At 46.3% G+C, this 21,355-nt stretch overlaps 2 protein-coding genes across 4 annotated transcripts in view; both read left to right on the forward strand.

Annotated features, from left to right (window-relative positions):
- On the forward strand, nucleotides 1–12,131 carry ZNF35 (zinc finger protein 35). 3 transcript variants are annotated; one of them, XR_009542877.1, is made up of 5 exons: nucleotides 1–78; nucleotides 2,055–2,370; nucleotides 3,379–3,523; nucleotides 5,885–8,028; nucleotides 8,224–12,131. XR_009542877.1 is itself a non-coding variant. In XM_060162321.1 (4 exons), the coding sequence occupies exons 2-4, from the start codon at nucleotides 2,179–2,181 to the stop codon at nucleotides 7,135–7,137; spliced, it is 1,590 nt and encodes a 529-aa protein (XP_060018304.1). In that variant the 5' UTR covers nucleotides 1–78; nucleotides 2,055–2,178; the 3' UTR covers nucleotides 7,138–12,131. The 3 variants fall into 3 exon arrangements, 2 of the variants coding, with proteins under 2 accessions (XP_060018304.1, XP_060018303.1); XM_060162321.1 differs by having other exon boundaries at nucleotides 5,885–12,131; XM_060162320.1 differs by lacking the exon at nucleotides 8,224–12,131 and having other exon boundaries at nucleotides 35–78; nucleotides 2,052–2,370; nucleotides 5,885–7,197.
- The window catches only part of ZNF502 (zinc finger protein 502), a 25,747-nt gene continuing 12,658 nt past the window's right edge, over nucleotides 8,267–21,355 (forward strand). Inside the window, exon 1 of the mRNA XM_060162317.1 lies at nucleotides 8,267–8,279. The gene's annotated coding sequence lies outside the window, so the exon portion shown is untranslated. The remainder of the gene's footprint in view (nucleotides 8,280–21,355) is intronic.

A 21,355-nucleotide genomic window follows, 5' to 3' on the forward strand; every position in this document is an offset into this window, starting at 1 on the left:
GGTAGGCGCAGGGGTCGCGGCCGCTTGCCTTCTGCTCCAGAGCCCGCGAGCTCCGGCCGGGCTTCTTCTCCGCGCGTGGTGAGCGGGGTTGGCGTGGCCTGGGCGCGAACGTCGGTGGTGAGGGAGGGGCCATCCAGGGTCCGCTAGCCCCGTCCTCCCCTCGGGGATCCAGCCCTGTCTGTCCGGAGGTGGCTCCGCGCCCCGCCACCTCGGAAAGTCGGCTCTCGCCTACTTATGGGGGCCTAGCCCGCGGGAGGTTGGACACGGACCGCCCAAGGGGCCAGGGTCGACCCCACAACAGGGCTGCGTGGGGCCTGGAGAAGGAGGAGATGCGTTGCCACCTTTGGAACTAGGGAAAGGACATTGAAAGGAAACCCTTGTTAGGAGACTTTGCTCTCTAGGGCTGGAGGCCGATTAGAGTTGGATCAGCAGTCTGATGACAATACTCAAAGTAGGCAATCTTGCGTATAGATAGGTGAAACGAGTGTTAAGGGCCTTCCTCCCTGGTAGAATTCAGCTAGTCATGGAAAGAATAATTCTCCAGAATTAAGATGTGTTGCAGGACTGAAAATATTGCACTATTGAAGAGATGCAGTGTATACAATAAGTTGCCAGTACGTTAATGTAGGATAAAGTATGTGATCACTTCAGTAGCAGCAAAAAGGGACTTAATGAAATGTAGCACTTTTTTCCCTAATAAGACATCTAAAGGGGAATAGGAAATTTTCAGTTTCTTCATAATCAACTAAAATGGTAAGGTTATTTTACTCACAAATCAAAAAAAAAATCTGTTGGCTTGGCTATGATACAGGGGTACTGTTAAGTTGGTGGTGGTATGATTTGGTGCAGTCCTTTTAGAAAGCAATTTGGGGAACTTCCCTGGTGGTCCAGTGGTTAAAATTCCTTGCTCCCAATGCAGGGGGCCCGGGTTGATCCCTGGTCAGGGAACTAGATCCTGCATGCTGCAACTAAAAGATGTGCATGTTGCAATGAAGTCCCGGCGCAGCCAAATAAATAAATATTTTAAAAAATAAAATAGAAAAAAAAAAGAAAGCAATTTGGCAATACATGTCACTCATAAAATCCTTCAATCAGTAATCCCACTATTGTAAAGGAATAACTCAGCAGCAGAAAAAAACTATTTGCATGAAAAGAATCTTAACAATTATTAAGAAAATAAACTGGAAACAAAAGTCCTTTTACTAAAGCAGTGGCTAATAAATAGGGGCTGGGGACTTCCCTGGTGGCACAGTGGTTAGGGGGCCCGGGTTTGATCCCTGGTCAGGGAATTAGATTCCACATGCATGCCGCAACTAAGAGTTTTCATGACACAACTAAGGAATCAGCGAGCCACAAGTAAGACCTGGCACAACCAAATAAATAAATACTTTAAAATAAATAAATAGGGGCTGGTTAAGTAAATTATAATGTAGCTGTAACTTAGAGTACCATGGTAGAAGGAGGTGGTGCTATATGTACTTATATTGAAACATCTACCTAAGACTATTGTGAAACATAGAAAGTGAGTTCAAAAAGCAAACAGTTCAGGTTGCAGTCTTTTGTTCATGCTATTGTCCTTGGTGATTAAAAAAAAACAACCAATCAAACGAAAAGCTTTGCATTGTAATGTCTTTTCTTAAAAAGAAACCATAGTTCAGAAGTTTAAGTCATAATTGTCAGTATGGTTAGAGGTTTTTTCCTTAAAAGAAATATCTTAAATTCTTTAGTAAACAGCGATTATCTCTTTGGAGATGAACCAGGGGTAATTTTTCATAATCATTTTCTGTATTTTTTAAGTTTTTACAATTAAAATATATTAACTTTATAATCAGAGGGAAAATCAATAAATATTATATAAAGGTGTTTGTAATGTGATTATTATGGGATAAATTGCTTGTATACTTTACAACTCCTTCCATCCTCTTGAGGAGTAGAGCAGACCCTGTAGCGGTAGTGGCTGCTGCCTAGACACTGGTGAAATTGGCTTGTGGGCTTGGTGGCATCCAGGCAAACCTCTGCTCTACTGCTAACAGTGTTTTCTGATTTCTCAGTAGACATTACTCATCCTGGCCCCGGGAAGAAACTCAAGAAGAAGCTTTTGAGACTTAAAGATTAGATGGGGCTTGACTTCTGCTGGGCAGCCCCCAGCTATAGGAGTTCCCCTCCTGAGCAGAGAGGATGACTACAGAATTGAGAGAGGCCATGACCCTGGCCTCTTGGGGCCCAGTGACAGTGAAAAAGGAAGAGGAAGAGGAGGAAACCTTCGTGGGTCAGGCATCCAGCCAACAAGTGCATTCTGAAAACATCAAAGTCTGGGCTCCTGGGGAGTGTCCTCAGACAGGCCTCGATGTATCAGAACAGGAGGAAAAGGTAAACAATGGTCTGGGAGGAGGGAGGAAGGAGACAGCTAAAGATCTCAAGTGATTTCAGAGGGGACCCTATCCCTCTGCTCCCACATCTGTAGTCTTGTTGTCTGGTGAGGGCTCTGGCCTCTAGACTTTTGCAGTATAATTGAAACATTATATTATTCTATTGATGTGACACTTGGTACTTTCTATAAACCAGTGCTTCTCAAACTGTGCTACAGTTTGCAATTACCTGGGGAGCTTCTTATCAAATCATGATACCCATGCCATACCTTATGTCAGTTAAATCAGTATCTCTGGGGGATGGGACCCAGACCTCTGTATTTAAAAAAAAAACTCTTCGGTGATTCCAGGCAGGATTTGATTACTCTAACCTGTACTTCTCAAACTTTAATATGCATAGGAATCACCAGGATGTGGGGGAGGGGATCTTGTTAAAATGCAGATTCTGATTCAGGAGGTCTGGGGTGTGGTCTGAGATTCTGCAGGTCTCACAAGCTCCCAGGTGATGGTGATTCTGCTGATCTGCAGACCACGATTTGAGTTTGTGAGGCTGTATGTTTTCAAACACACACCTTTCCATCACTAGCCAAATGAGGCCTGAGGTTCCCCAAAGCCTCTCTGTAATAATATGATTAGAACCTTGCTTCTTTGATCTTTAGACCTTGGGAAAGTGTACTCTGGAGAATCTCCCCATATGCTCTCTTGTCTTGTGCTCTCACTGGCAAGTTAGGTTTGGGTGCTGAAGTGGACAATGAGATGAAATCAAAATGATCAGGAGGAAGATAACAGGCTTGCTTCTCTGCCCACCCCACCTTGGGAATTAGGGAAGACTCTGGCTTCCTTTTCCTTTCTTTATCTTTAAATGTTTGGTATTTTTCTTTTTTTTTTTAAATTTTTTATTTTACGGTCTCCAAGAACGGGTGCTTATGTTCTCAACCTCAAAGCTATAATTGTACCATCTCCCAGTGACAGTCTCCTCATAAACCCACCTGTGCCTGCTTGTTTCTAGGGTCAGAACGTGTTCTGGGACATGGCTGTCATCCTGAAACCAACACAGGAGGCGTCTGCTGCATCAACCCCCGGCAGCTCCTCATTACCAGAGACTCTGGCCAAGAGGGAGCTACTGGAGACTCATGGGAGCATGACCTGTCTAGGTGAGGTTCAACCTCAATTCAGAATCTGACCATTGAGGTTTCTCAAAATCTTTTCAGAGACTGGTGGTCTCGTCTCCTAACCTCAGCAACAGAGAGTATTGAGGTGTTGAAAGTGTCAGGGAGAGCTGGACAGAGGAATACTGAAAGATGCCTATGCATTTGTCACAGGAAATGGCTTATTTTGCACACAGTCTCAAGACACCAGACAAACACAGGTGAACTCCAAATTTACCTTTTAATCACATTTATTGTTCAGCAAGTTTCATATTTATTCACCCGTGTAGACACGTGTCCTCTTCAGTATGCTTCGTGTTTATTGTAGCTTGGTGAGCCTGCAAGAGAAGCTGGCTAAGGTAGGAAGGGTCACCTTTTGTGGTGATATTTTGAGGAAATGCCCTGGAGGTGTTCTGTTTTCATAGATCTTTGTGCAGATTCTAGAGGATTTTGAGCACTTGCGTCAGCCATGATGAGGTTTAAAGCTAGGTCTTCATGGAGGCTACTGATGGCTGGCTTATCACCTGGTTCTCTAAGCTGGGACTCAGGATGTGTCTGGCTAGCAGTGGCGGAAGCTTGCCTGTGAAGGAGTGACATGTAACTGTGGGTCAACGGTGTGGTAGCCATGAGTCCTGTGTTGTGGAAGCAATCCCTGGATGACTGCCAAGGCCCCTCTGGTACTCATATGCTATGAGTATAGGGCTGTGCCTGAATATCCTGAACCTATTCTCCTCCCTAGCCAATTACTCAGGCATTTGCAAACCAAGTCAGTTTCTTAAACCAGTGTTGTAGGGAAGGCTAGGATTGCCACCTTTCATTTTCTTGTCTCTTCTTTAATTCCCCAAACTCTCAGCAGCTTCTGTTTCCCGCTTTCTGCTTTGTGCTCCATTGTCTCTGAAGTGTTCCCCTCTGTATCACTTCTTTTCTGTTTCCTTGCTTTATCAGTCAGTCATTTATAGTCTTAACTCCAGCAGCTGCCCCCATCCACCAGGAATGACCACTGTTTTCTTTCTCTGCTATTCCTAGCCAGGACTCATCTTTCTGCCAGCCATTTCTGTTGTAATAGGTAATGGCGAGGGACTTCCCTGGTGGTCCAGCGGTTAAGACTCTGAGCTCCCAATGCAGGGGGCCCAGGTTCAAACCCTGGTCAGGGAACTAGATCCCACAGGCCAGAACTAAGCACCTGCATACCGCAACTAAAGACCCTGCACACTGCAACGAAGATCCCACATGCCACAACGAAGACCCGGTGCAGCCAAATGAATAAATATTTAAAAAAAAAAAATTATATATATATATATATATATATAGGTAATAGCGAGCTCACTGAGCTCTAGGAATTGAGAGGGAGTCACGAGTGTAGTTGCTGCCCTACCTCTGATAACTCTTTGACCTTGAGCAAATCCTTTCTCTTCTGGACGTCCACTTCCTATTCTATAAAGTGGGGTGCATTGATTCAGTAAATACAGGATTCGTTGGGGGCCTGCTTCCTGGGTGCCGGCAGTGTGACAGGTGCTAGGGATATAGCAGTGAGTAAGAACAGCCTTGCCCTTTTTTAGCTTCCATACAAGTGAAGGAGAACAGTTTCATCTTGATGATAAAATTGTATAATATACATGAAAATACTTAGGAAATTTTGATGTTAATGTTTGTGAGTTTTATCTACAGTTTGGTATGTATTCATTAATATTGAATTTATTAAAGTTTATACATTTAAAGCCAAGTTTTTAAGCTTTTAAGCATAACTTATTTTTATGTCCTTTATACATCTAGAAAAATTCAGAATATTTCACAAACAAAAAATGTTTTTACATAAAAACCAGGAAAGGAAGGGTGGAGAGGCAGTAGGGGAAAGAGGTAACAGGGAGAAAGTAAGATAAGAAGGAAGAAAAGAAGATGTAATAGCAGTTTTAAACTGCAGGGAGAAAAGTGGAGTAGATTGAGAAATCAGAGCAGTAGTAATAGAAATAACCAGAAAAAGATTAGTCTTTCAGGGTTTTTTGTTGTTGTCGCATTCGGGACTTTGCTGTATCCAGTGCTCAGACATTCCCTTTCTCTGACATTGCCCTTCTTTCTGAATGACTGTGATGGCCTTAGCCTGGCAACCAAACTGGGCTGTCTTCCTTGCCCAGTATTGGTTTGTGCCTCACAACATCCCTGTCCCACCCACTCATCTTACTGGCTGGAGAGTTGCCCTGGCCTGTGCCAGTAGGATGTCTTTGGACATTAGATTCCCCTGTGCAGTTGCTGCATGACCTGCAGCTCACAGCTGAAGTCACACGCTTCCTGACCGTTACGACTTGACTATCCTATTCTTTTTCTAGGCCAAAAAAATCTGACATTTATTTTTTCTGTTTGCTGTTTCAGGTGCTGAAACCAAGAACCCACAGTTATTCGTTCCAAAAACTGAGATATGTGATGAAGCAGAAAAACCTTTCATAATATCAGGAAGAATCCAGAAAGTTGACCCTCCAGGACCTGAATTAGGAGAAGGCTGTGGAAAAGGGAACATGTTAAAAAGGCAGAGAATAAAGACGGAAAAGAAAGATTTCAGACAAGTGACAGTGAAGGACTGTCACATACCTGAAAACTTCAAAGAAGAAGAAGACCAGAAGTGTCACAAATCTGAGGAGAGATATAGCCTTGGTTCTGGCTCTGTTAAAAATCAGAAAAGCCAGGCTGGGCAGAAACCTTTTACATGTAGCGTGTGTGGGAAAGGTTTTAGTCAGAGCGCAAACCTTGTAGTGCATCAGCGAATCCACACTGGAGAGAAACCCTTCGAATGTCATGAGTGTGGGAAGGCCTTCATTCAGAGCGCAAACCTTGTTGTGCATCAGCGAATCCACACTGGACAGAAACCGTATGTTTGTTCAAAGTGTGGGAAAGCCTTCACTCAGAGTTCAAATCTGACTGTACATCAAAAAATCCACTCCTTAGAGAAAACCTTTAAGTGCAGTGAATGCGAGAAAGCCTTCAGTTACAGCTCACAACTTGCCCGGCACCAGAAAGTCCACATTACAGAAAAATGCTATGAATGTAACGAGTGTGGGAAAACATTTACTCGAAGCTCAAACCTCATTGTCCACCAGAGGATCCACACCGGGGAGAAGCCCTTTGCCTGTAATGACTGCGGCAAAGCCTTCACACAGAGCGCAAATCTTATCGTGCATCAGCGAAGCCATACTGGTGAGAAGCCATACGAGTGCAAAGAGTGTGGAAAAGCCTTTAGTTGTTTTTCACACCTTATCGTGCACCAGCGAATCCACACCGCGGAGAAACCTTACGACTGCAGCGAGTGTGGGAAGGCCTTCAGTCAGCTCTCTTGCCTTATCGTGCACCAGAGGATTCACAGCGGGGACCTTCCGTATGTGTGTAATGAGTGCGGGAAGGCCTTCACCTGCAGCTCGTACCTGCTGATTCATCAGAGGATCCATAATGGGGAGAAGCCGTACACATGCAGCGAGTGTGGCAAGGCCTTCCGGCAGAGGTCGAGCCTCACCGTGCACCAGAGAACCCACACCGGGGAGAAGCCCTACGAGTGTGCCAAGTGCGGTGCGGCTTTCATCTCCAACTCACACCTCATGCGCCACCACAGAACCCATCTCGTTGAGAGCACATAGAGGGACGAGGGAGACCTCCAGGCGCCAGTCAGAACCTCCCGCCCCCACCCCACCCCCCCACCCCCGCAAGTCAGACACCTCTTGGCTGTTTTCTCCTCCTTGGTGAAAACGAGGCCTGCTCTGTCCTTAAAAGTAATAGTTTTCAGGAGTGCAGCGCAAAACACAAGAGGGGCATTTCAGAGGCTAATTTAAAGAAAATGAAAATGAAGGCCTCGAGGCAAGGATTTTGTTTTTCACTTGGTGCCCCAAGCGGTCATGGTGTCTGAAGTGGAATGTGGCTTTCTTAGAAATGGATCATACAGAGCTCAGTGATAAAGATCCCTTTGGGGGAAAGGCATTTTTCACTTAACTTTGTTTTGAAAACTCTGGTAATTTCTTGGGCAATGGGCAGGTTACTGGTGGAGGTCTGCCTGATGGAATTCCGGAGCTTTGAACCTTGTATTCTAATATTTTGGGTTAAGCAGTGACTCATTAAGGAAACCACTTGGGGTAGCAGTTCACCAACAACTCACCTATGAACATTTATAGGTTTTCCATTCCCTAGGTAATTAAAAAAAAACAAAAACACCCTACTAACCATCTACTGCTCCTAACGTGGATGGAAGTAGGAAACATGCGTTTCCCTCATCATCTGTACCTCATGAACGTTGGTGTGGTAAAGCTCTGGGGACCTCTGACGAGAGTCTCTTCTGACCGTTTCCCAGCCTGCATGGTCAAGGAATTGAGGACTGATGGAGACAGCCACAGACGCTGCTGGGCTGTGTCCCTTTGCTAAGGTCAACAGCTCTTCCCATAACTTAACCCCAGTTGCCATTGCATTCCGTTTGAGTGAGACGCTGCTAGCAGCCCCCTTCCCAGATAGAGGCATCAGAGAATAAAGCTTCCCTGGAGGTATGCCCGCTTTGTCTCTGCTCTCATTCTGCTCAGGCCCAAGCAGGGGGCTCAGTTGGGTGTCATTGTCACTTTCTGGATGGTCTTTAGAAGAAATAATGGAGCCCTTCTAATTCTGAGAGGAGCCAAGAGGGAAATGAAAAGAGAGGGAGGAAGCAGAGTGGGATTCCTAAGGTCTTCATTTGTTTTTTTTAGAAGTTCAAAGGTATTGGAATATGCAAACTTTTAGAAGGATGAAGAAACTGGCTAAGGTAAGATACCTTTGTTACCATTGAGCCTTTACTCCCGAAAAACAATTTCTACAACTATGCAATAGATAAAGTTATGTAATAATATTGCCTTGTATTTATATAGAACTTGATTCTTTGTCTGTGTACCTTCATGTGTAGAGTCATGATACCCGGCACTTACCTCATACTTTCAGATAGATCATTACCTTAATCCTTGTAACACTGAAAGAGGTGTTTGCCCCCTTTACCTGAGAGAGGTCATTTAACACAAGACCAAGTAACAAGTGACAGCCTGTATTCAGGCCCAGGTCCTAAATCCAGGTTCCTTCTGTTCTTCTATGTTTATCCCATGTCTCACCACCTGTAACCCCACCCAGATCTGTGGGAAAGCCTGAGAAAAGGGTATATAGAAAAGGTACATATATATATATAGGTGAGGAAGCTGAGGTGACAGATTTGGGGGTTTGCCTTAGGCAGTGTGCCCAGCAAGCAGCAAATCTAAGGCTGGAGTTTGAGTCTCCTAATTTCTGGGTCTGTCTCCACTCCCGCTCTCAGCAAGCAAGAGTGTTTATCATAAATGCTATACCTGGTGAAAGCAATTGGGGGCACCTCTCGTGCATAAGTCCACGCATTTATTGTGTCATTTCTACAAGACTAAATATTAGTTAGCATAGCGTTTTGTAGTTTACAGAGCACTTTCACATACAGAAGGCATACACAAGAAAGCTTATTAACTTTTTTCCCCCCTTTAACCACAGTCTTTCATCAAAGCATGTGTGACAACTTCTCCCAGTTTCATTCTAAATGATATAGACACAAATACAAAAACATCAATACAGTTCAAAAGTAAGAATCAAAAATGCTCATGCGGGGCTTCCCTGGTGGTGCAGTGGTTGAGAGTCCGCCTGCCGATGCAGGGGACACGGGTTCGTGCCCCGGTCCAGGAAGATCCCACATGCCGCGGAGCAGCTGGGCCCGTGAGCCATGGCCGCTGAGCCTGCGCGTCCGGAGCCTGTGCTCCGCAACGGGAGAGGCCACAACAGTGAGAGGCCCGTGTACCGCCAAAAAAAAAAAAAAAAATGCTCATGCCCTCACAGACCCTGGTAGTGACTCTTTCTGTCCCCTGTCTGGGAGTGGAAAGACCCAAAGATAACACCACATGTCTCCGCTGAGATTAGGAACAAGTTAGGTTTTTCCCCCTGCATGATCAGGAGGCTTAGAGAGGGTGAGCAGATCTGAAGATTTGAGGTAGATCCGTGACCCTGACCCACCAAGAGGCCAAAAGTGTGCTTTCCTGAAAGGTATCAGCTGGGATTTGTGACCATTAAGATGGTTAAACTGTTTGAGCCACATGCTGTATATTTATTCTCGTAAATGAATACTCAGTCATGACTGATTGTGATATCCTGGCTAGAGATTTCTATTCATAGGGAGCTCAGAAGAGCTGTCCAGGTGATTGTGATATAAAGCCAGGTTTGGGAATCACTGACCCACGGTTTTACAGCAGTGGTTTTTAACCTTGGCTGCATGTTAGAATCATCTAGGACACGTGAAATTTTTCCATTTTAGGCCTCAGTATTTTTTAAAACTTAGAAGGGGAATGAGCCACTACAGACAAGTAAAACCTGCAGGTCACAAATGTGTGTGATCAAAGGTGGACGGGAACTCCAATACAAGGATCTGGATGCACATTGTTCTGTTTCAGCAAAACAGGACAGTAACTACATTGCCTTCCGTGCCTCTGACAACCCTTGGCTGCTGGGACTCTGTGACCTAACTTCCTGTATTTGTATTTTAAGTGAATATACCAAACATTTTATTTATATGAGCAAACCAAGTTCTACGTAACATGCTTTTCTGTTCCTCATTCAACAAAATGGCTTTTTACATTTTTGCTTATATTTCATCTCCAGGTCTGGGTTTCCACCAATGTGCACCCAGGTTCAGGACCCCCGATCCTACACAAATCCTGTGAGCCTAGTAGGTTACTAGACAGATCAGTTCCTTCCCCAACTCATAAAAACTTTCCCTTCCAATTAAATTCCAGCCCTCAAAATAAATTACCTCCCACTTTTTTCTACAGGGTTTCTGATAGGAGAGGAGTGCCTACCCTTTGTTGTCAGACTTGGCTTAGGTTTTCCTTTTCCTTGGGGTCATCTCCCTTCTTTCTGGGCTGGTCTTGCCAGAAGTAGATGGGAACTCTGAAGCCCCATTTTCTTAAGTTGCCAAGAGCTATCAGTCTTATAGATCTCAGAGTCAGACCTAGTGATGAGCATTAAGGGTAGAGCCAAGAAGTGTGTTTTTACCCTCAAATGAGACCAACAGATGTATGTTATGTGGAGCACAGGGATGAGAAAGTGAAATCACGTATAGGTGCTTTGGAGGCTCGGTGGGGAGAGATTCTTCATCAGCATGCGTGTAGACACACACCCGTCTCAAACATAATTGGCTGTGAATTCCTCCAGGCTCAGGAAGCTAGTCCTTTTTCTATGCTCTAGATCCCCTCCCTCCCCTAGGTGGTCATCCCTCTCCCACTTCTGTCACTTCTCCCGTTGTGTGCCTAACTTTTCTGGGGTCACAGCCCCTTTGAGAATCTGATGGAGGTTGTGGACCCTCTTCAGGAGAAGCTCGGATTGCACTCTCAGTTCTGTGCTTATTTTTGGAGGCATATAAATTCCCTGAGGCCAATCCGTGGAGCCTCCAGGGCCTCAAGTCACACCTGGGGATGCACTACATAATTGCCCTCACATGCTACAAAATGGTGGCTTTTTAAAAAATGAGGTCAGACTATGGAATCTCTGAGGATGTTGCCCAGATACATAACCTTTTCAGTCTTGCTTCTCCTGGCTTCCCTCTCTCAGCAAATGGCATTATCCCGCACCCAGACTGGAAACCCAGGAGGCATTTCTGGCTTCCGATGTATCATGCGTTGATTACAAAAATATTTATTATGCACTCTCTTTGTGGCAAACATGGTGCTAGGTCCTGGGTTGCCAAAGCAAACAAGGCCTACCATACCCCCTTTTCATGTCTCTCATGGGAAAGATGTCTGGATCCCTCAACATGATTTACTGAGCTCTTCCCAGCCTCATCGCTTCACTTAACACGCACCTTTACTGCAGCCTGGAGGCACGTGCTTGCTCTTCTCGTGCCTTTGCTCACACTGTCCTCGGTGCCTGTGATACCTCACCACCACACCCCACAGCCCCTGTCTGCTTTGCCTAACATTTGGTTTCTTTTAAGATTTGGCTCAGGCCCATCTCTGGGAAACCTCTGACTGCCCTATGGCCAAGAAATATATTTAGAAGTATCGAAGAGCATGATATTTGTATCCAGAGTTTTACTTTATGCTTTAAAGTGAAAAAAGTCTGGATTCGAAATTGTGTATATAGTACAGTTCTCAAATAATGTTATGTACACTGTATACTATGAGAAAGTATATAGATAAACATGAAGGAAATGTAAGAAAATGTTATAAATGGTTGACTTGTTCAGAGCCATACAAATGGTAAATTGCAGAGCCTGGGCTCAAACCCAGGTCCTAGGGATAATTGAATTATGGGTGATTAAAAGTTTTTTTTAAAGTAATTTCCATATTTTTTATAAGGAACAAAAATTTTATAATCAGGAAAAATAAATTATTTATTGTAACTACAAATTTAGTTTTATTGTATTAACTGTAAACAGTATCTCAATTCTCCATTTTGTAGAATGGGGGATGCACCCTGCTTCTGTCTCCTCCCCTTGTCCACCTCTCTGCCTCTGACAATGTCAAGTCTGCTAATTCTTGAATTCTGTTCTGAAACCATAGTTTTTTATGCTTTGTTTATTGATTTGTTCTGAAAATTGAAATAAACAGCATGAATGTTATTATGACTGTGTAAATGTTGTTCACTGCAGACCTAAGTAGTTTATTGTGATTATATTTCCTTTTTGGAGCAGCATTTAATTTTTACCGAAGTTTCTGGTTGTCTTTCTTTTTCCCTTGTACTGGTTGCTTTTAACATATCCTCAGTTATTTTCAAATTCTCCGTCCAATTAGACACTCTTCTGAGTCCCCCTTTCTCCTGTATATATCCCTTCCAGAGACCTCCAGCCTTCTGCTCTAGTCTGTCCTTGATGTTCTTTTTTTTTTTAACCTTTTTTTTTGGCCATGCCCTGCAGCATGTGGGATGTGGAATCTTAGTTCCCCAACCAGGGATTGAACCCACACCCCGTGCAGTGGAAGCACGGAGTCTTAACCACTGGACCGCCGGGAAAGTCCCTGTCCTTCGTGTTCTCTCTGCCTACTGTCCAGTTGTTACACTGGGCTCCATTGCATCCTAAAATCCACATTCTTCCTTTCTTCGTTTACATACTCATTTCACTGCAGCACGTCAAGTCACTTGCCAAGAAAGAGTATGTGGAAGGCAAAATTGTTGGGTGCTTATATATCTAAAACAACTGTCTCTGCCCTCACAGTTGATTGGTAGTTTGGCTCTGGAATTCTAGATTGAAAAATTTCCCCCAAAGTTTGTAGGCATTGCTTCCTTGACTTATAACATCCAATATTGCTAATGAGATGCCTGATTCCAGTCTGATTCTTATTTCTTTGACAATAAATAGAATTTACATTTTTGTGATCTGTTTCCCCACCCCTTTCAAGCTTTTAAAGTCTCCTGTTTATCCTTGATGTACTCAATTCCCTAACGTACTCTGAGATTTTTCAATCTAGCGACTCAGGTACTTCTACTCTTGGAAATTTTCTCATGTTATTTATGTGACAGTTCTCCGTTTCCATTTTTTTTTTTCTATTTTCACTCTTTCTGGAATTCCTGTCAGTCAAATGTTGGACCTTCTGGATTGATCGTCAACTACTTTCTCTAGTATTTCCATTTCCTTGTGCCATTTTCTGGGAAGGTACCTTGATTATTTTTCAACCTTTCTAAGTGAATTTTTTTATTTTTGGCAGTAGTTAATTTCTAAGAGTCTTGTTTTCAGTTTGTTCCTTCTTTGTAGCGTACTTTTCTGATTTTAGAGATACCTCTCAAATCTGAGTATTGTAATTAGAAGGATTTTCCAAAAAGTCTCTTCTGTCACATGAATTGTCTCACCATCTTCGTTTGCCTGCTCTGGGTCCTTTTTTCTCTTTATTTTGTTGACTGTCTTTGGAGACTTTCCTCAAATATGTTGTGATTCTTAGTGATACACACACACACAAATACATGGATATATCTGTGTGGTGCGAAGGTGGGTAGTGGGATTGGCTCAGTAAAAGGCTTCCCTCTAGAGTGGTTGGTAATGAGCAAGCTGTTTCCCTGGTGACCTCTAAATGCCAGAATGCAGAGATCTTTTGGCTGGGGTGCTTACATTTTCTTAGCAAAAAATCCTCTGATGTTTTTGTCTGGGGTTTGGATGATGTAAGTGCTTCTCTAGAGTGGGAGAGAAGGGGATCAAATGTTATTACATACCTTCAGTTAATGCCTTATTTTTAGCCCCACTTCTCCCTCTCACCCTTCGTTGCACCTGGGATTTCCAAGTCCCAAGTCACCTGGGGTTTGGCAGGTACTTCAGCTGCATCCTTCCACTATATTGCCCTCAACAAGTGTTTCAAGCCATCACTCACTCCACCCAACTTTCTCAGTTACCATTTCATCCATTTTCCATTTTCTAGAAATTTGTTCCCCTGTCCCATCATTGTTATTTATATATTTTAAACAATTTTAATACATTATTGTTTTAGGGGAAGCTGAACGATTTAAAAAAGAATGTTGATATTCTTTGATACAGTAGTACCACTTTTAGAAAGCTATCCTAAAAATGAATATTTTGACAATGGTATATATACTTATCAATGTCCATATTTTACAAAAATGGAAACAACCCAAGTGACTAATAACAGTGGAATGATTAAATTACAATGTGATGGAATATTATGCAACCACTAAAAATCATAATTTAAAGAGTATTTAGTGATAAAACGTTCACAATAATATTAAATAAAAAAAGCAAAGTATAAAATTCAGTGGTGTGTACAGACAGCCCAGTTTCCTTAAATGTACATGTATAGAAAAGATTGGAAGGAAATAAGTGCATCAGGTATTAACAGCAGTTGAATTTTCCTGCATTGTCCACATTTTCTACAATGAACCTGAATTACTTTTATGATCAGAAGGGAAAAATTAATTAAAAGATCATGGCTTGTTTGGAGTGGTAAGGCATCCTTTTGGGGTATGGAATGGGTCGTGGGGAACAGCAGAATAAGGGTCTGGGGAAATAAGGTGGCCAGTTACCAAGGACCTAATGCCAGGCAAAGGGATTCAGCTGGGGCATATATGTAACCCCAATGTTTGTGACATGCAGTTGTGGCTGGAGTGTGGAGGCTGGGCTGGTGAGGGGAGAAAGGATCCGGGAGACCATATAGACAGCTTTTGTCAGAGTCCGAGAGAGACCCTGGGATTCTGACCCAAGCAGCACCAGGGGCCAGAGGAGAAGGGACAGAGGGGATGAGCAGGCTGCCTTTGGGGCATGGAAGATCAGCAAATTCCCAAGCCAGAAATCCAGCCCTCCACACCCTCTACCACATGACCTGTGACAGATGGGGCCTGACCCAGGCCCGAGAGGCCCTGGTTTCTTTGTGGGGCTGCCCTGTGTCACCATGGGTAGAAGGAGGAAACCCAAGTCCTAGCAGGCTACTTGGCTACCCGGGTCCCCCTGCTGGGCCAATAGCAAGGTTGTAACTGCTCTGTTAGTTGAGGGGTTCCTGTGTGCTAGGCACTGTGCTAAATGCCAAATGTTTCTTATCTCATTCTGACCTCACCTGAGGAGGGAAGTTCTCTCACCTCCATTTTCAAAGTCAGTAGTCAAAGGATTAGAATAACTGAGGCCAAAGCCCGTTCTCCCTTTTCCGAAGCTACTTTCTCAGTGCGCCTCCATGAACCCCTCTCCTCATCTAAAAGTGCTTTGTTTAATTGGAAGAACAGGGCTTGCCTGGGGTGAAAAGTTTAGTGGTACAAGAGCAGACAATGAAAAAGTCATCTCCCTCCCAGTCCAGAGTACCCTAGGTAGGAGCACCCCAGAGATAACTGTTGTCAATTTCTTGGGGATCCTTCCAGACATGCATTTAGAGTCTTTTGTATTCTCCCTTAAACGCACACACACACACACACACACACACACACACACACACACACACACACACACACACGAGCTTAGGATTCACTAAGCTTATTGTGTCTTGGAGACGGTTCAGTGTTACCCCGTAAGATCTACCTCATTCTTTTTTTCACTGCCGTGTGATAGTCTGTTGTATGGATGTACCATGATTCATGAGCAAGGGTCCTATTGGTGGCCATGTAGGTTCTTTTCTCTTTTGCTTTTGCAAACAATGCCATGCTGAATATTCCGGCACACTGTCCTTGGTATGTGCACGACTTTGTCTGCAGGATATATTGATAAAGGGTAGGTACTTTTGACATTTTGATAGAAATTGCAAATGCAGTTCCCAGTACAGTATGTGTAGGAAAATGCTCATTTCCCTGACTCCTCTATAGAACTATTGTTTGTCTTTTCTGATCTGATAAATGAAAAACGCTCTCAGGTTTTCATTTGCATTCAATTATGAGTGAAACTGAATATCATGTCTTGTGTTTAAAAGCCAGGTGTATTTCTTTTTTGTGTGAATTGCTTGTTCATGTTCTTAACAAGTTTTTCTGTTGGTTGTTGATCCTCTTAGGAATTTATTTCTACAATTCTGTAGTAAAGAAGTTACTCTTTTCATCTGCCAGATGTGTTGCAAACATTTTCCCCAGTTTACAGTTAGTCCTTTTACTTTAGTTTTTGCTGTTCGGATATTTAGGATTTAATGTCAAATCAAAGACTTGCCCTCTTCAAGATTATACATTCTCCCGTGATGTCGCCTAGTCTTTGAGATAGGTCCGTTTGAAATCCATTTTGTAGTAAGGGCCAAGTTGGGTCCTGGCCCCGCAGCCCTCCCCTTTTCCTCGGAGTCCAGCAGGGGGAACTGAGCGGAAGCACCACGAAGAGGGAGGCACCTCCCTGCTTCCTGAAGCTGCGGTGCAGCAGCCGGCAGCCGAGTGCTCCCACCCCGGCCGTTTCCCTGGGCCGTTCTCAGGTCGCCGACGGTCCGCGGGCTGGGAGAGACAGGCTCGCGCCCGGATGAGCCGGGAGTGGAGGCCCAGGGGAGGGGCAGCTGCCGGAGAAAGAAGGGATAGCCGGAAGGGGCGGGGTGGGCCAGGGGATGGAGGAGAGGGCGGGTTCCGCAGTCCTGGGCGAGGGAGAGAGAGGACGCGGCCGCAGTCCGGCGCTGGGGGGTGGGGTGGGGGTGTATTGTGAAAGCGGAGGAGGGGCTGCAGCCTGAGGTCAGCTTAAGGGGAGGAGGAAGGCTGCCACGGGGGTGGGGAGTGGGGGCAGTGGGCGTGGGGCGGGGGCCCGCACGGGGAGAATATGCGGTGGGGATGGGCAAGAGCAGAGACGTGGAAGAGAGAGTGCCGGGGCGGGGAGAGGGGTCGGACAGGGTGGGAGGGCGAGGGGCAGCGCGTTGGAAGAGGAGGGGCTCATACCAGCTCAAGGGCGGGTTCCTCCGAGACCCTGGGATACCGGTCCTGCTGAGCTTGTTTCGCTGGCCTCGGGCCGGTGGACACGAAGGAGGCGTGCCGCTGCGGACGGGATTATTTTCCCAAACCTCTTGTTGGGGAAGAGAGCATTCTAGACTGGCCCTGCCCCTCACTTACCTCCAACTCAGGACAAATCCCTAACGTCTCCGAACGTAAGTCCTCTCTTCCACTCCAGGTAGGAGGCTGGGATGAAATGAGGAGTTTGAAATGGCTCTGTAACCGTTAAAAAGCTGCCTGGTTGCAGAGACCTGCCATATTCCTGCTGGAGGACAGGGTAGGCATGGATAAAGGAAGCCAAGCTTTACCTGACTGGGAAAACATTTTTACTTTCGCAGTTCAACACGGGGTGCAGTTCCTGCTGACTGCCTCACGCATAGACATCAATGGCAGGAGCCGCTGAGCAGCTGGGGACCGCAAAGGCCTTAGCCAAGCTCAGTCCTGCCCCTGGAGCTGGGCTGGATTCCCCCATCACTGCTGCTGGAAGTTACACCAAATCTACCTGAAGCTTGAGACTAAGAAGCAGAAGCCTTGCAGAGGCCTTGGCTGTTGAGAGGACAGGAAACAGGTCAGGGAGGGGAGATGCAAAGTCATAACTCAGGTCCCAAAAGGTAGAATCTGTTTAGACGAGAGTCCAAGGAACCACTGTGCTGAGGAAGGAGCCAGGTGCTTCTGTGACCCCTGAGGCCAGAAGAAGCCATGAGGGGATGTCTCAGGAAGTAAGAGTCTCTGGCAGGGTCTGGACTGAGGCAAGAGCAGGATGGATAAGCCCTGGTCCCAGACAGCTGTGGGTGCTGGAGTGGCTTCCAGTGCCCGGGGTGGCCTGGAGCACCTGTCCTTCCTTCCAGCCTGCTGGGCACCACTGGGCCTTTGGAACAATGGGTACCCACTGTCGTGAGCTGTGTTCACAGGAGGCCTGGTCCCAAAGCTGGCCCTGCCTCCTTCAAGAGCCAGTGACCCTCCCAGGATGGGCCAGCTCTGTGTTGAACAGTGTTTACTGCCCCTTCAGGTGACACTCCCTGAGCCTGAGGAAGTCACAGTCAGGAACACATCAGGGTTTCTTCTTTGCCATCAGGGAGTTGAGTGAGAATGCGATGCACGCGAGTGAGGACAAGCCCCGTGAGCCTGACAGAGGAGGAGCCCCGGCAGTGGCTCTAGCCTTGGGAACACCACCGGCAGGGCTGAGCGGAGCTCCCATTTGGAGCCTGGTGGACCATCGCTGGCCGTGAGAGGTGGGGAGACAGGCTGGCCCTAGAAGAAGGTGAGAAAAGGACCAGGGATTGCCGGGGCAGGGGTGGGACTCACCTTCTGGCCTTCTCATAAGCCATTCTTGGTTCCCCTGTGGGTGTATTAGGTGTATTAGCCCAGATGCACTGGGCTCATTTCTTTCTTATTAACCCAGTGTCAAAGTGGCCAGCTCGTACTGAGTGCTGAGTGCCAGGCAGCCCTGAGGGTCCTTTGAGGACCTGCTCTTCCTCTGACTTGTTGGGTCATCTCTGGGAAGCCACAGACTCCTCACCAGCCCAGCCAGCTTCCCAGTCAATTTCCTCACCTGCCCAGCCAGCGTCACAGGGTGGTGAGCTTCAAGGAGACGGGGCCAGGACGAGGCTGTGAACCGTCAGTCATGTCGCATTGCTGTGATCATTAGTCAGGCTGAGTTCCCTGTCCAAGAAGAGAAGGTGTGCTCTTTGGGAGGGATGCTTTTGTGACTGTATGGGGCCCACATCCCCTGCTGGAGATGAATCTTCAGCATATGCCTCTTTTTTTTTTTTTTTTTTTTTGGCTGTGCTGGGTCTTCATTGCTGCGCGCGGGCTATCTCTAGTTGCGGCAAGCGGGGTCTACTCTTCGTTACGGTGAGTGAGCTTCTCATTGCGATGGCTTCTCGTTGCGGAGCACGGGCTCTAGGCGCACGGGCTTCAGTAGTTGTGGCACACAGGCTCAGTAGTTGTGGCTCGCGGGCTGTAGGGCACAGGTTCAGTAGCAGTAGTTGTGGCACACGGGCTTAGTTGCTCTGCAGTATGTGGGATCTTCCCGGACCAGGGCTCAAACCTGTGTCCCCTGCATTGGCAGGTGGATTCCTAACCACTGCGCCACCAGGGAAGTCCCTCCTCTTGGCAGATTTGAGGGCAGGAATTATGCCTAGCCAGCACTGTGTCCTCACGGAGACCTGCACCAATGCACCAGGTTAGGAAGGCTGTAGGCATCGTAGGATTCAGCTGTGGCCCTGCAAAAACTCATAGCCTCATTGGGAAGATAAAATGGACAGATGGGAAAGAGAAAGCTAATTCACAAAAAAATATGAAGTTATTTGTCAAAGCAGTGGGGATGGATAGCCGAGGTGGTTGAGGAGACAGGAGGGGGGCAGTCACTGGGAGCTTGGGGAGGGGCAGACCAAGACTCCCTGAGGCAGGTGCGACCTGAGCCAGTCCCAGATGATGGATGGCTGGGTGGCTGGGCAGTTGTGGTGAGTAGAAGGACAAGTATTGACTGCTCCGGGCCATGAGGAAGACGAGAGAAAAGAAACAGTCAAGAAATCTTTTTTAGGGAGCATGAATATGACCAGAAAGTTAAGGGAAGCCGAGAAGGGGGTTAGGGAATGGGAGATAAGACCACAGTGAGGTCTCAGGCTGGACTGAGGTAGACCCTGGCCACCTCTACCCTCCAAACTGTTCTTTGCTCTTCGAGAATGTGTTCAAAAACATTTTGACCAGGTATCACTCTTTCCCGGTGTTGGGCTTGAGTCTTCCCTCCCTGGCTCTCCCAGTCCCAAAGGGAGGAAACTGGACTGCTCCGCTAAGGAGCTTCCTTGGCGGTTTTTTTGTTGTTGTTGTTTTTTAAAATAAATTTATTTTATTTATTTATTTTTGGTTGCATTGGGTCTCCGTTGCTGCGCAGGGGCTTTCTCTAGTTGTGGTGAGCGGGGGCTACTCTTCATTGCGGTACACGGGCTTCTCATTGCGGTGGCTTCTCTTGTTGTGGAGCACGGGCTCTAGGTGCGCAGGCTTCAGCAGTTGTGGCGCACGGGCTTAGTTGCTCTGCGGCACTTGGGATCTTCCCGGACCAGGGCTCAAACCCATGTCGCCTGCATTGGCAGGTGGATTCTTAACCACTGCGCCACCAGAGAAGCCCTTCCTTGGCATTTTGATGCTCCCCTGCTTCTGCAGCCCTCCTGGAAGCAAAGGCCGAGTTCCGTCTCCTGGACCTCCTTGAGTGGGTCTTCTTTCCTTTTCTATTTCCTGTAGATGTGGGGTGAAAAGGGGCAGAGTGTGTCCATCCCCACCGATTTGGAGGGTCGGCCACTCTGTTCTCTCTTCCCACCTAGACTAAGCTTGTAGGCTGTGAGGCTGGGGATCCACACCTCTGTACACCACCTCCCTGCCCCACTGCCAATCCCAGTGCCTGGCTTTGCCCACAGCAGGCCCTTGACCCTGCCTACCTCGTAGCTCCCTGCTCCCCTGCCCTACCTGATTGCATGGACCCCTCAGTTCCCTCTCAGGAGTTTTCATCCTGCCTCTCTCTCGCTGGCAAGGGGGATGTGCTCAAGCTCTTTGACTCCTAGGACCCCACAGTCCACATCCAAGCCCTTCTCTGACCTTCACTTGCTGCTTTGGCCAGTTCCCAAGACATCCCGTGTGTCCCCTCCTGTTTTGGCAGTCTTTACATCTGCAGGCTTGGTCCTCCCTGGGCACAACATCTCTGGTGACAGAGCCATCTCCGCTTCTTCCCCAGAATGCAAGCTTTCCTTTACTGCCCTTTCTTTCTTTTTTTTTTTCTTCCTCTGCCCATACTCTGAAACCATGGTGCGTGTATAGAAAAATTATGAATTTAAGTACTCTACTCCCTCACTCCTGATGTTTCAGGAAGCTCACTGGTGTAACACTTGAATCTTCTCTCTGACCCCACACTCACTCTTGCCCTAGGACAAAAAGGGATTGGATTTGATTGATGACTTTGGAAAAGAAGTGGACTGTGTGAAAGCCAGCCCTCCTCCTTCCTACCCTTAGGGTCCAGTTTTTCCACAGAGACCATGTGTCTGCCCTGTTCTTCTTTGCTGCAGGTGTTACAGGGGCAAACCCATGGTTGCCCAGCACTGTGTCCCTGGGTGCTTAGTGCTGTCTAATCCTGGGATTCGGTGTTAGTAACCTCACTTGCCTGCAACTATAAGGCACATTCAACAATATCAGCTTTTCAGTAATAAAGATAATATATTGGTCTTTGCATATCTTATTTGTCAACTGAGCAGAGAATTTTACTAATAGCTAACACTTACCTAGCTAACACTTTATGGACATTAAATTTTTTAATTCTAAAAACATCATGAAATAGGTACTAGCATTAACCTATTCTACAGATAGGAAAACTGAGGCACAGAGAGGTCAAGTAACTGCTTGTGACAGAGGCAGGATTTCACCTCAGCAGTCTGGCCCCAGTGCTATGTTGATTCTTTACGTTTATTTATTTATTTATTTTGGCCATGCCCCATG

This window comes from Lagenorhynchus albirostris, chromosome 10 (genome assembly GCF_949774975.1).
Source record: "Lagenorhynchus albirostris chromosome 10, mLagAlb1.1, whole genome shotgun sequence".
Taxonomy (NCBI): domain Eukaryota; kingdom Metazoa; phylum Chordata; class Mammalia; order Artiodactyla; family Delphinidae; genus Lagenorhynchus; species Lagenorhynchus albirostris.

Bases quoted from the DNA above. Each gene is read 5' to 3' on its own strand.
- ZNF35 (XM_060162321.1), top strand. From the start codon at position 2,179: ATGACTACAGAATTGAGAGAGGCCATGACCCTGGCCTCTTGGGGCCCA. The intron at 2,371-3,378 runs GTAAACAATGGT...GCTTGTTTCTAG, and splicing joins TATCAGAACAGGAGGAAAAG to GGTCAGAACGTGTTCTGGGA. The intron at 3,524-5,884 runs GTGAGGTTCAAC...TTGCTGTTTCAG, and splicing joins TGGGAGCATGACCTGTCTAG to GTGCTGAAACCAAGAACCCA.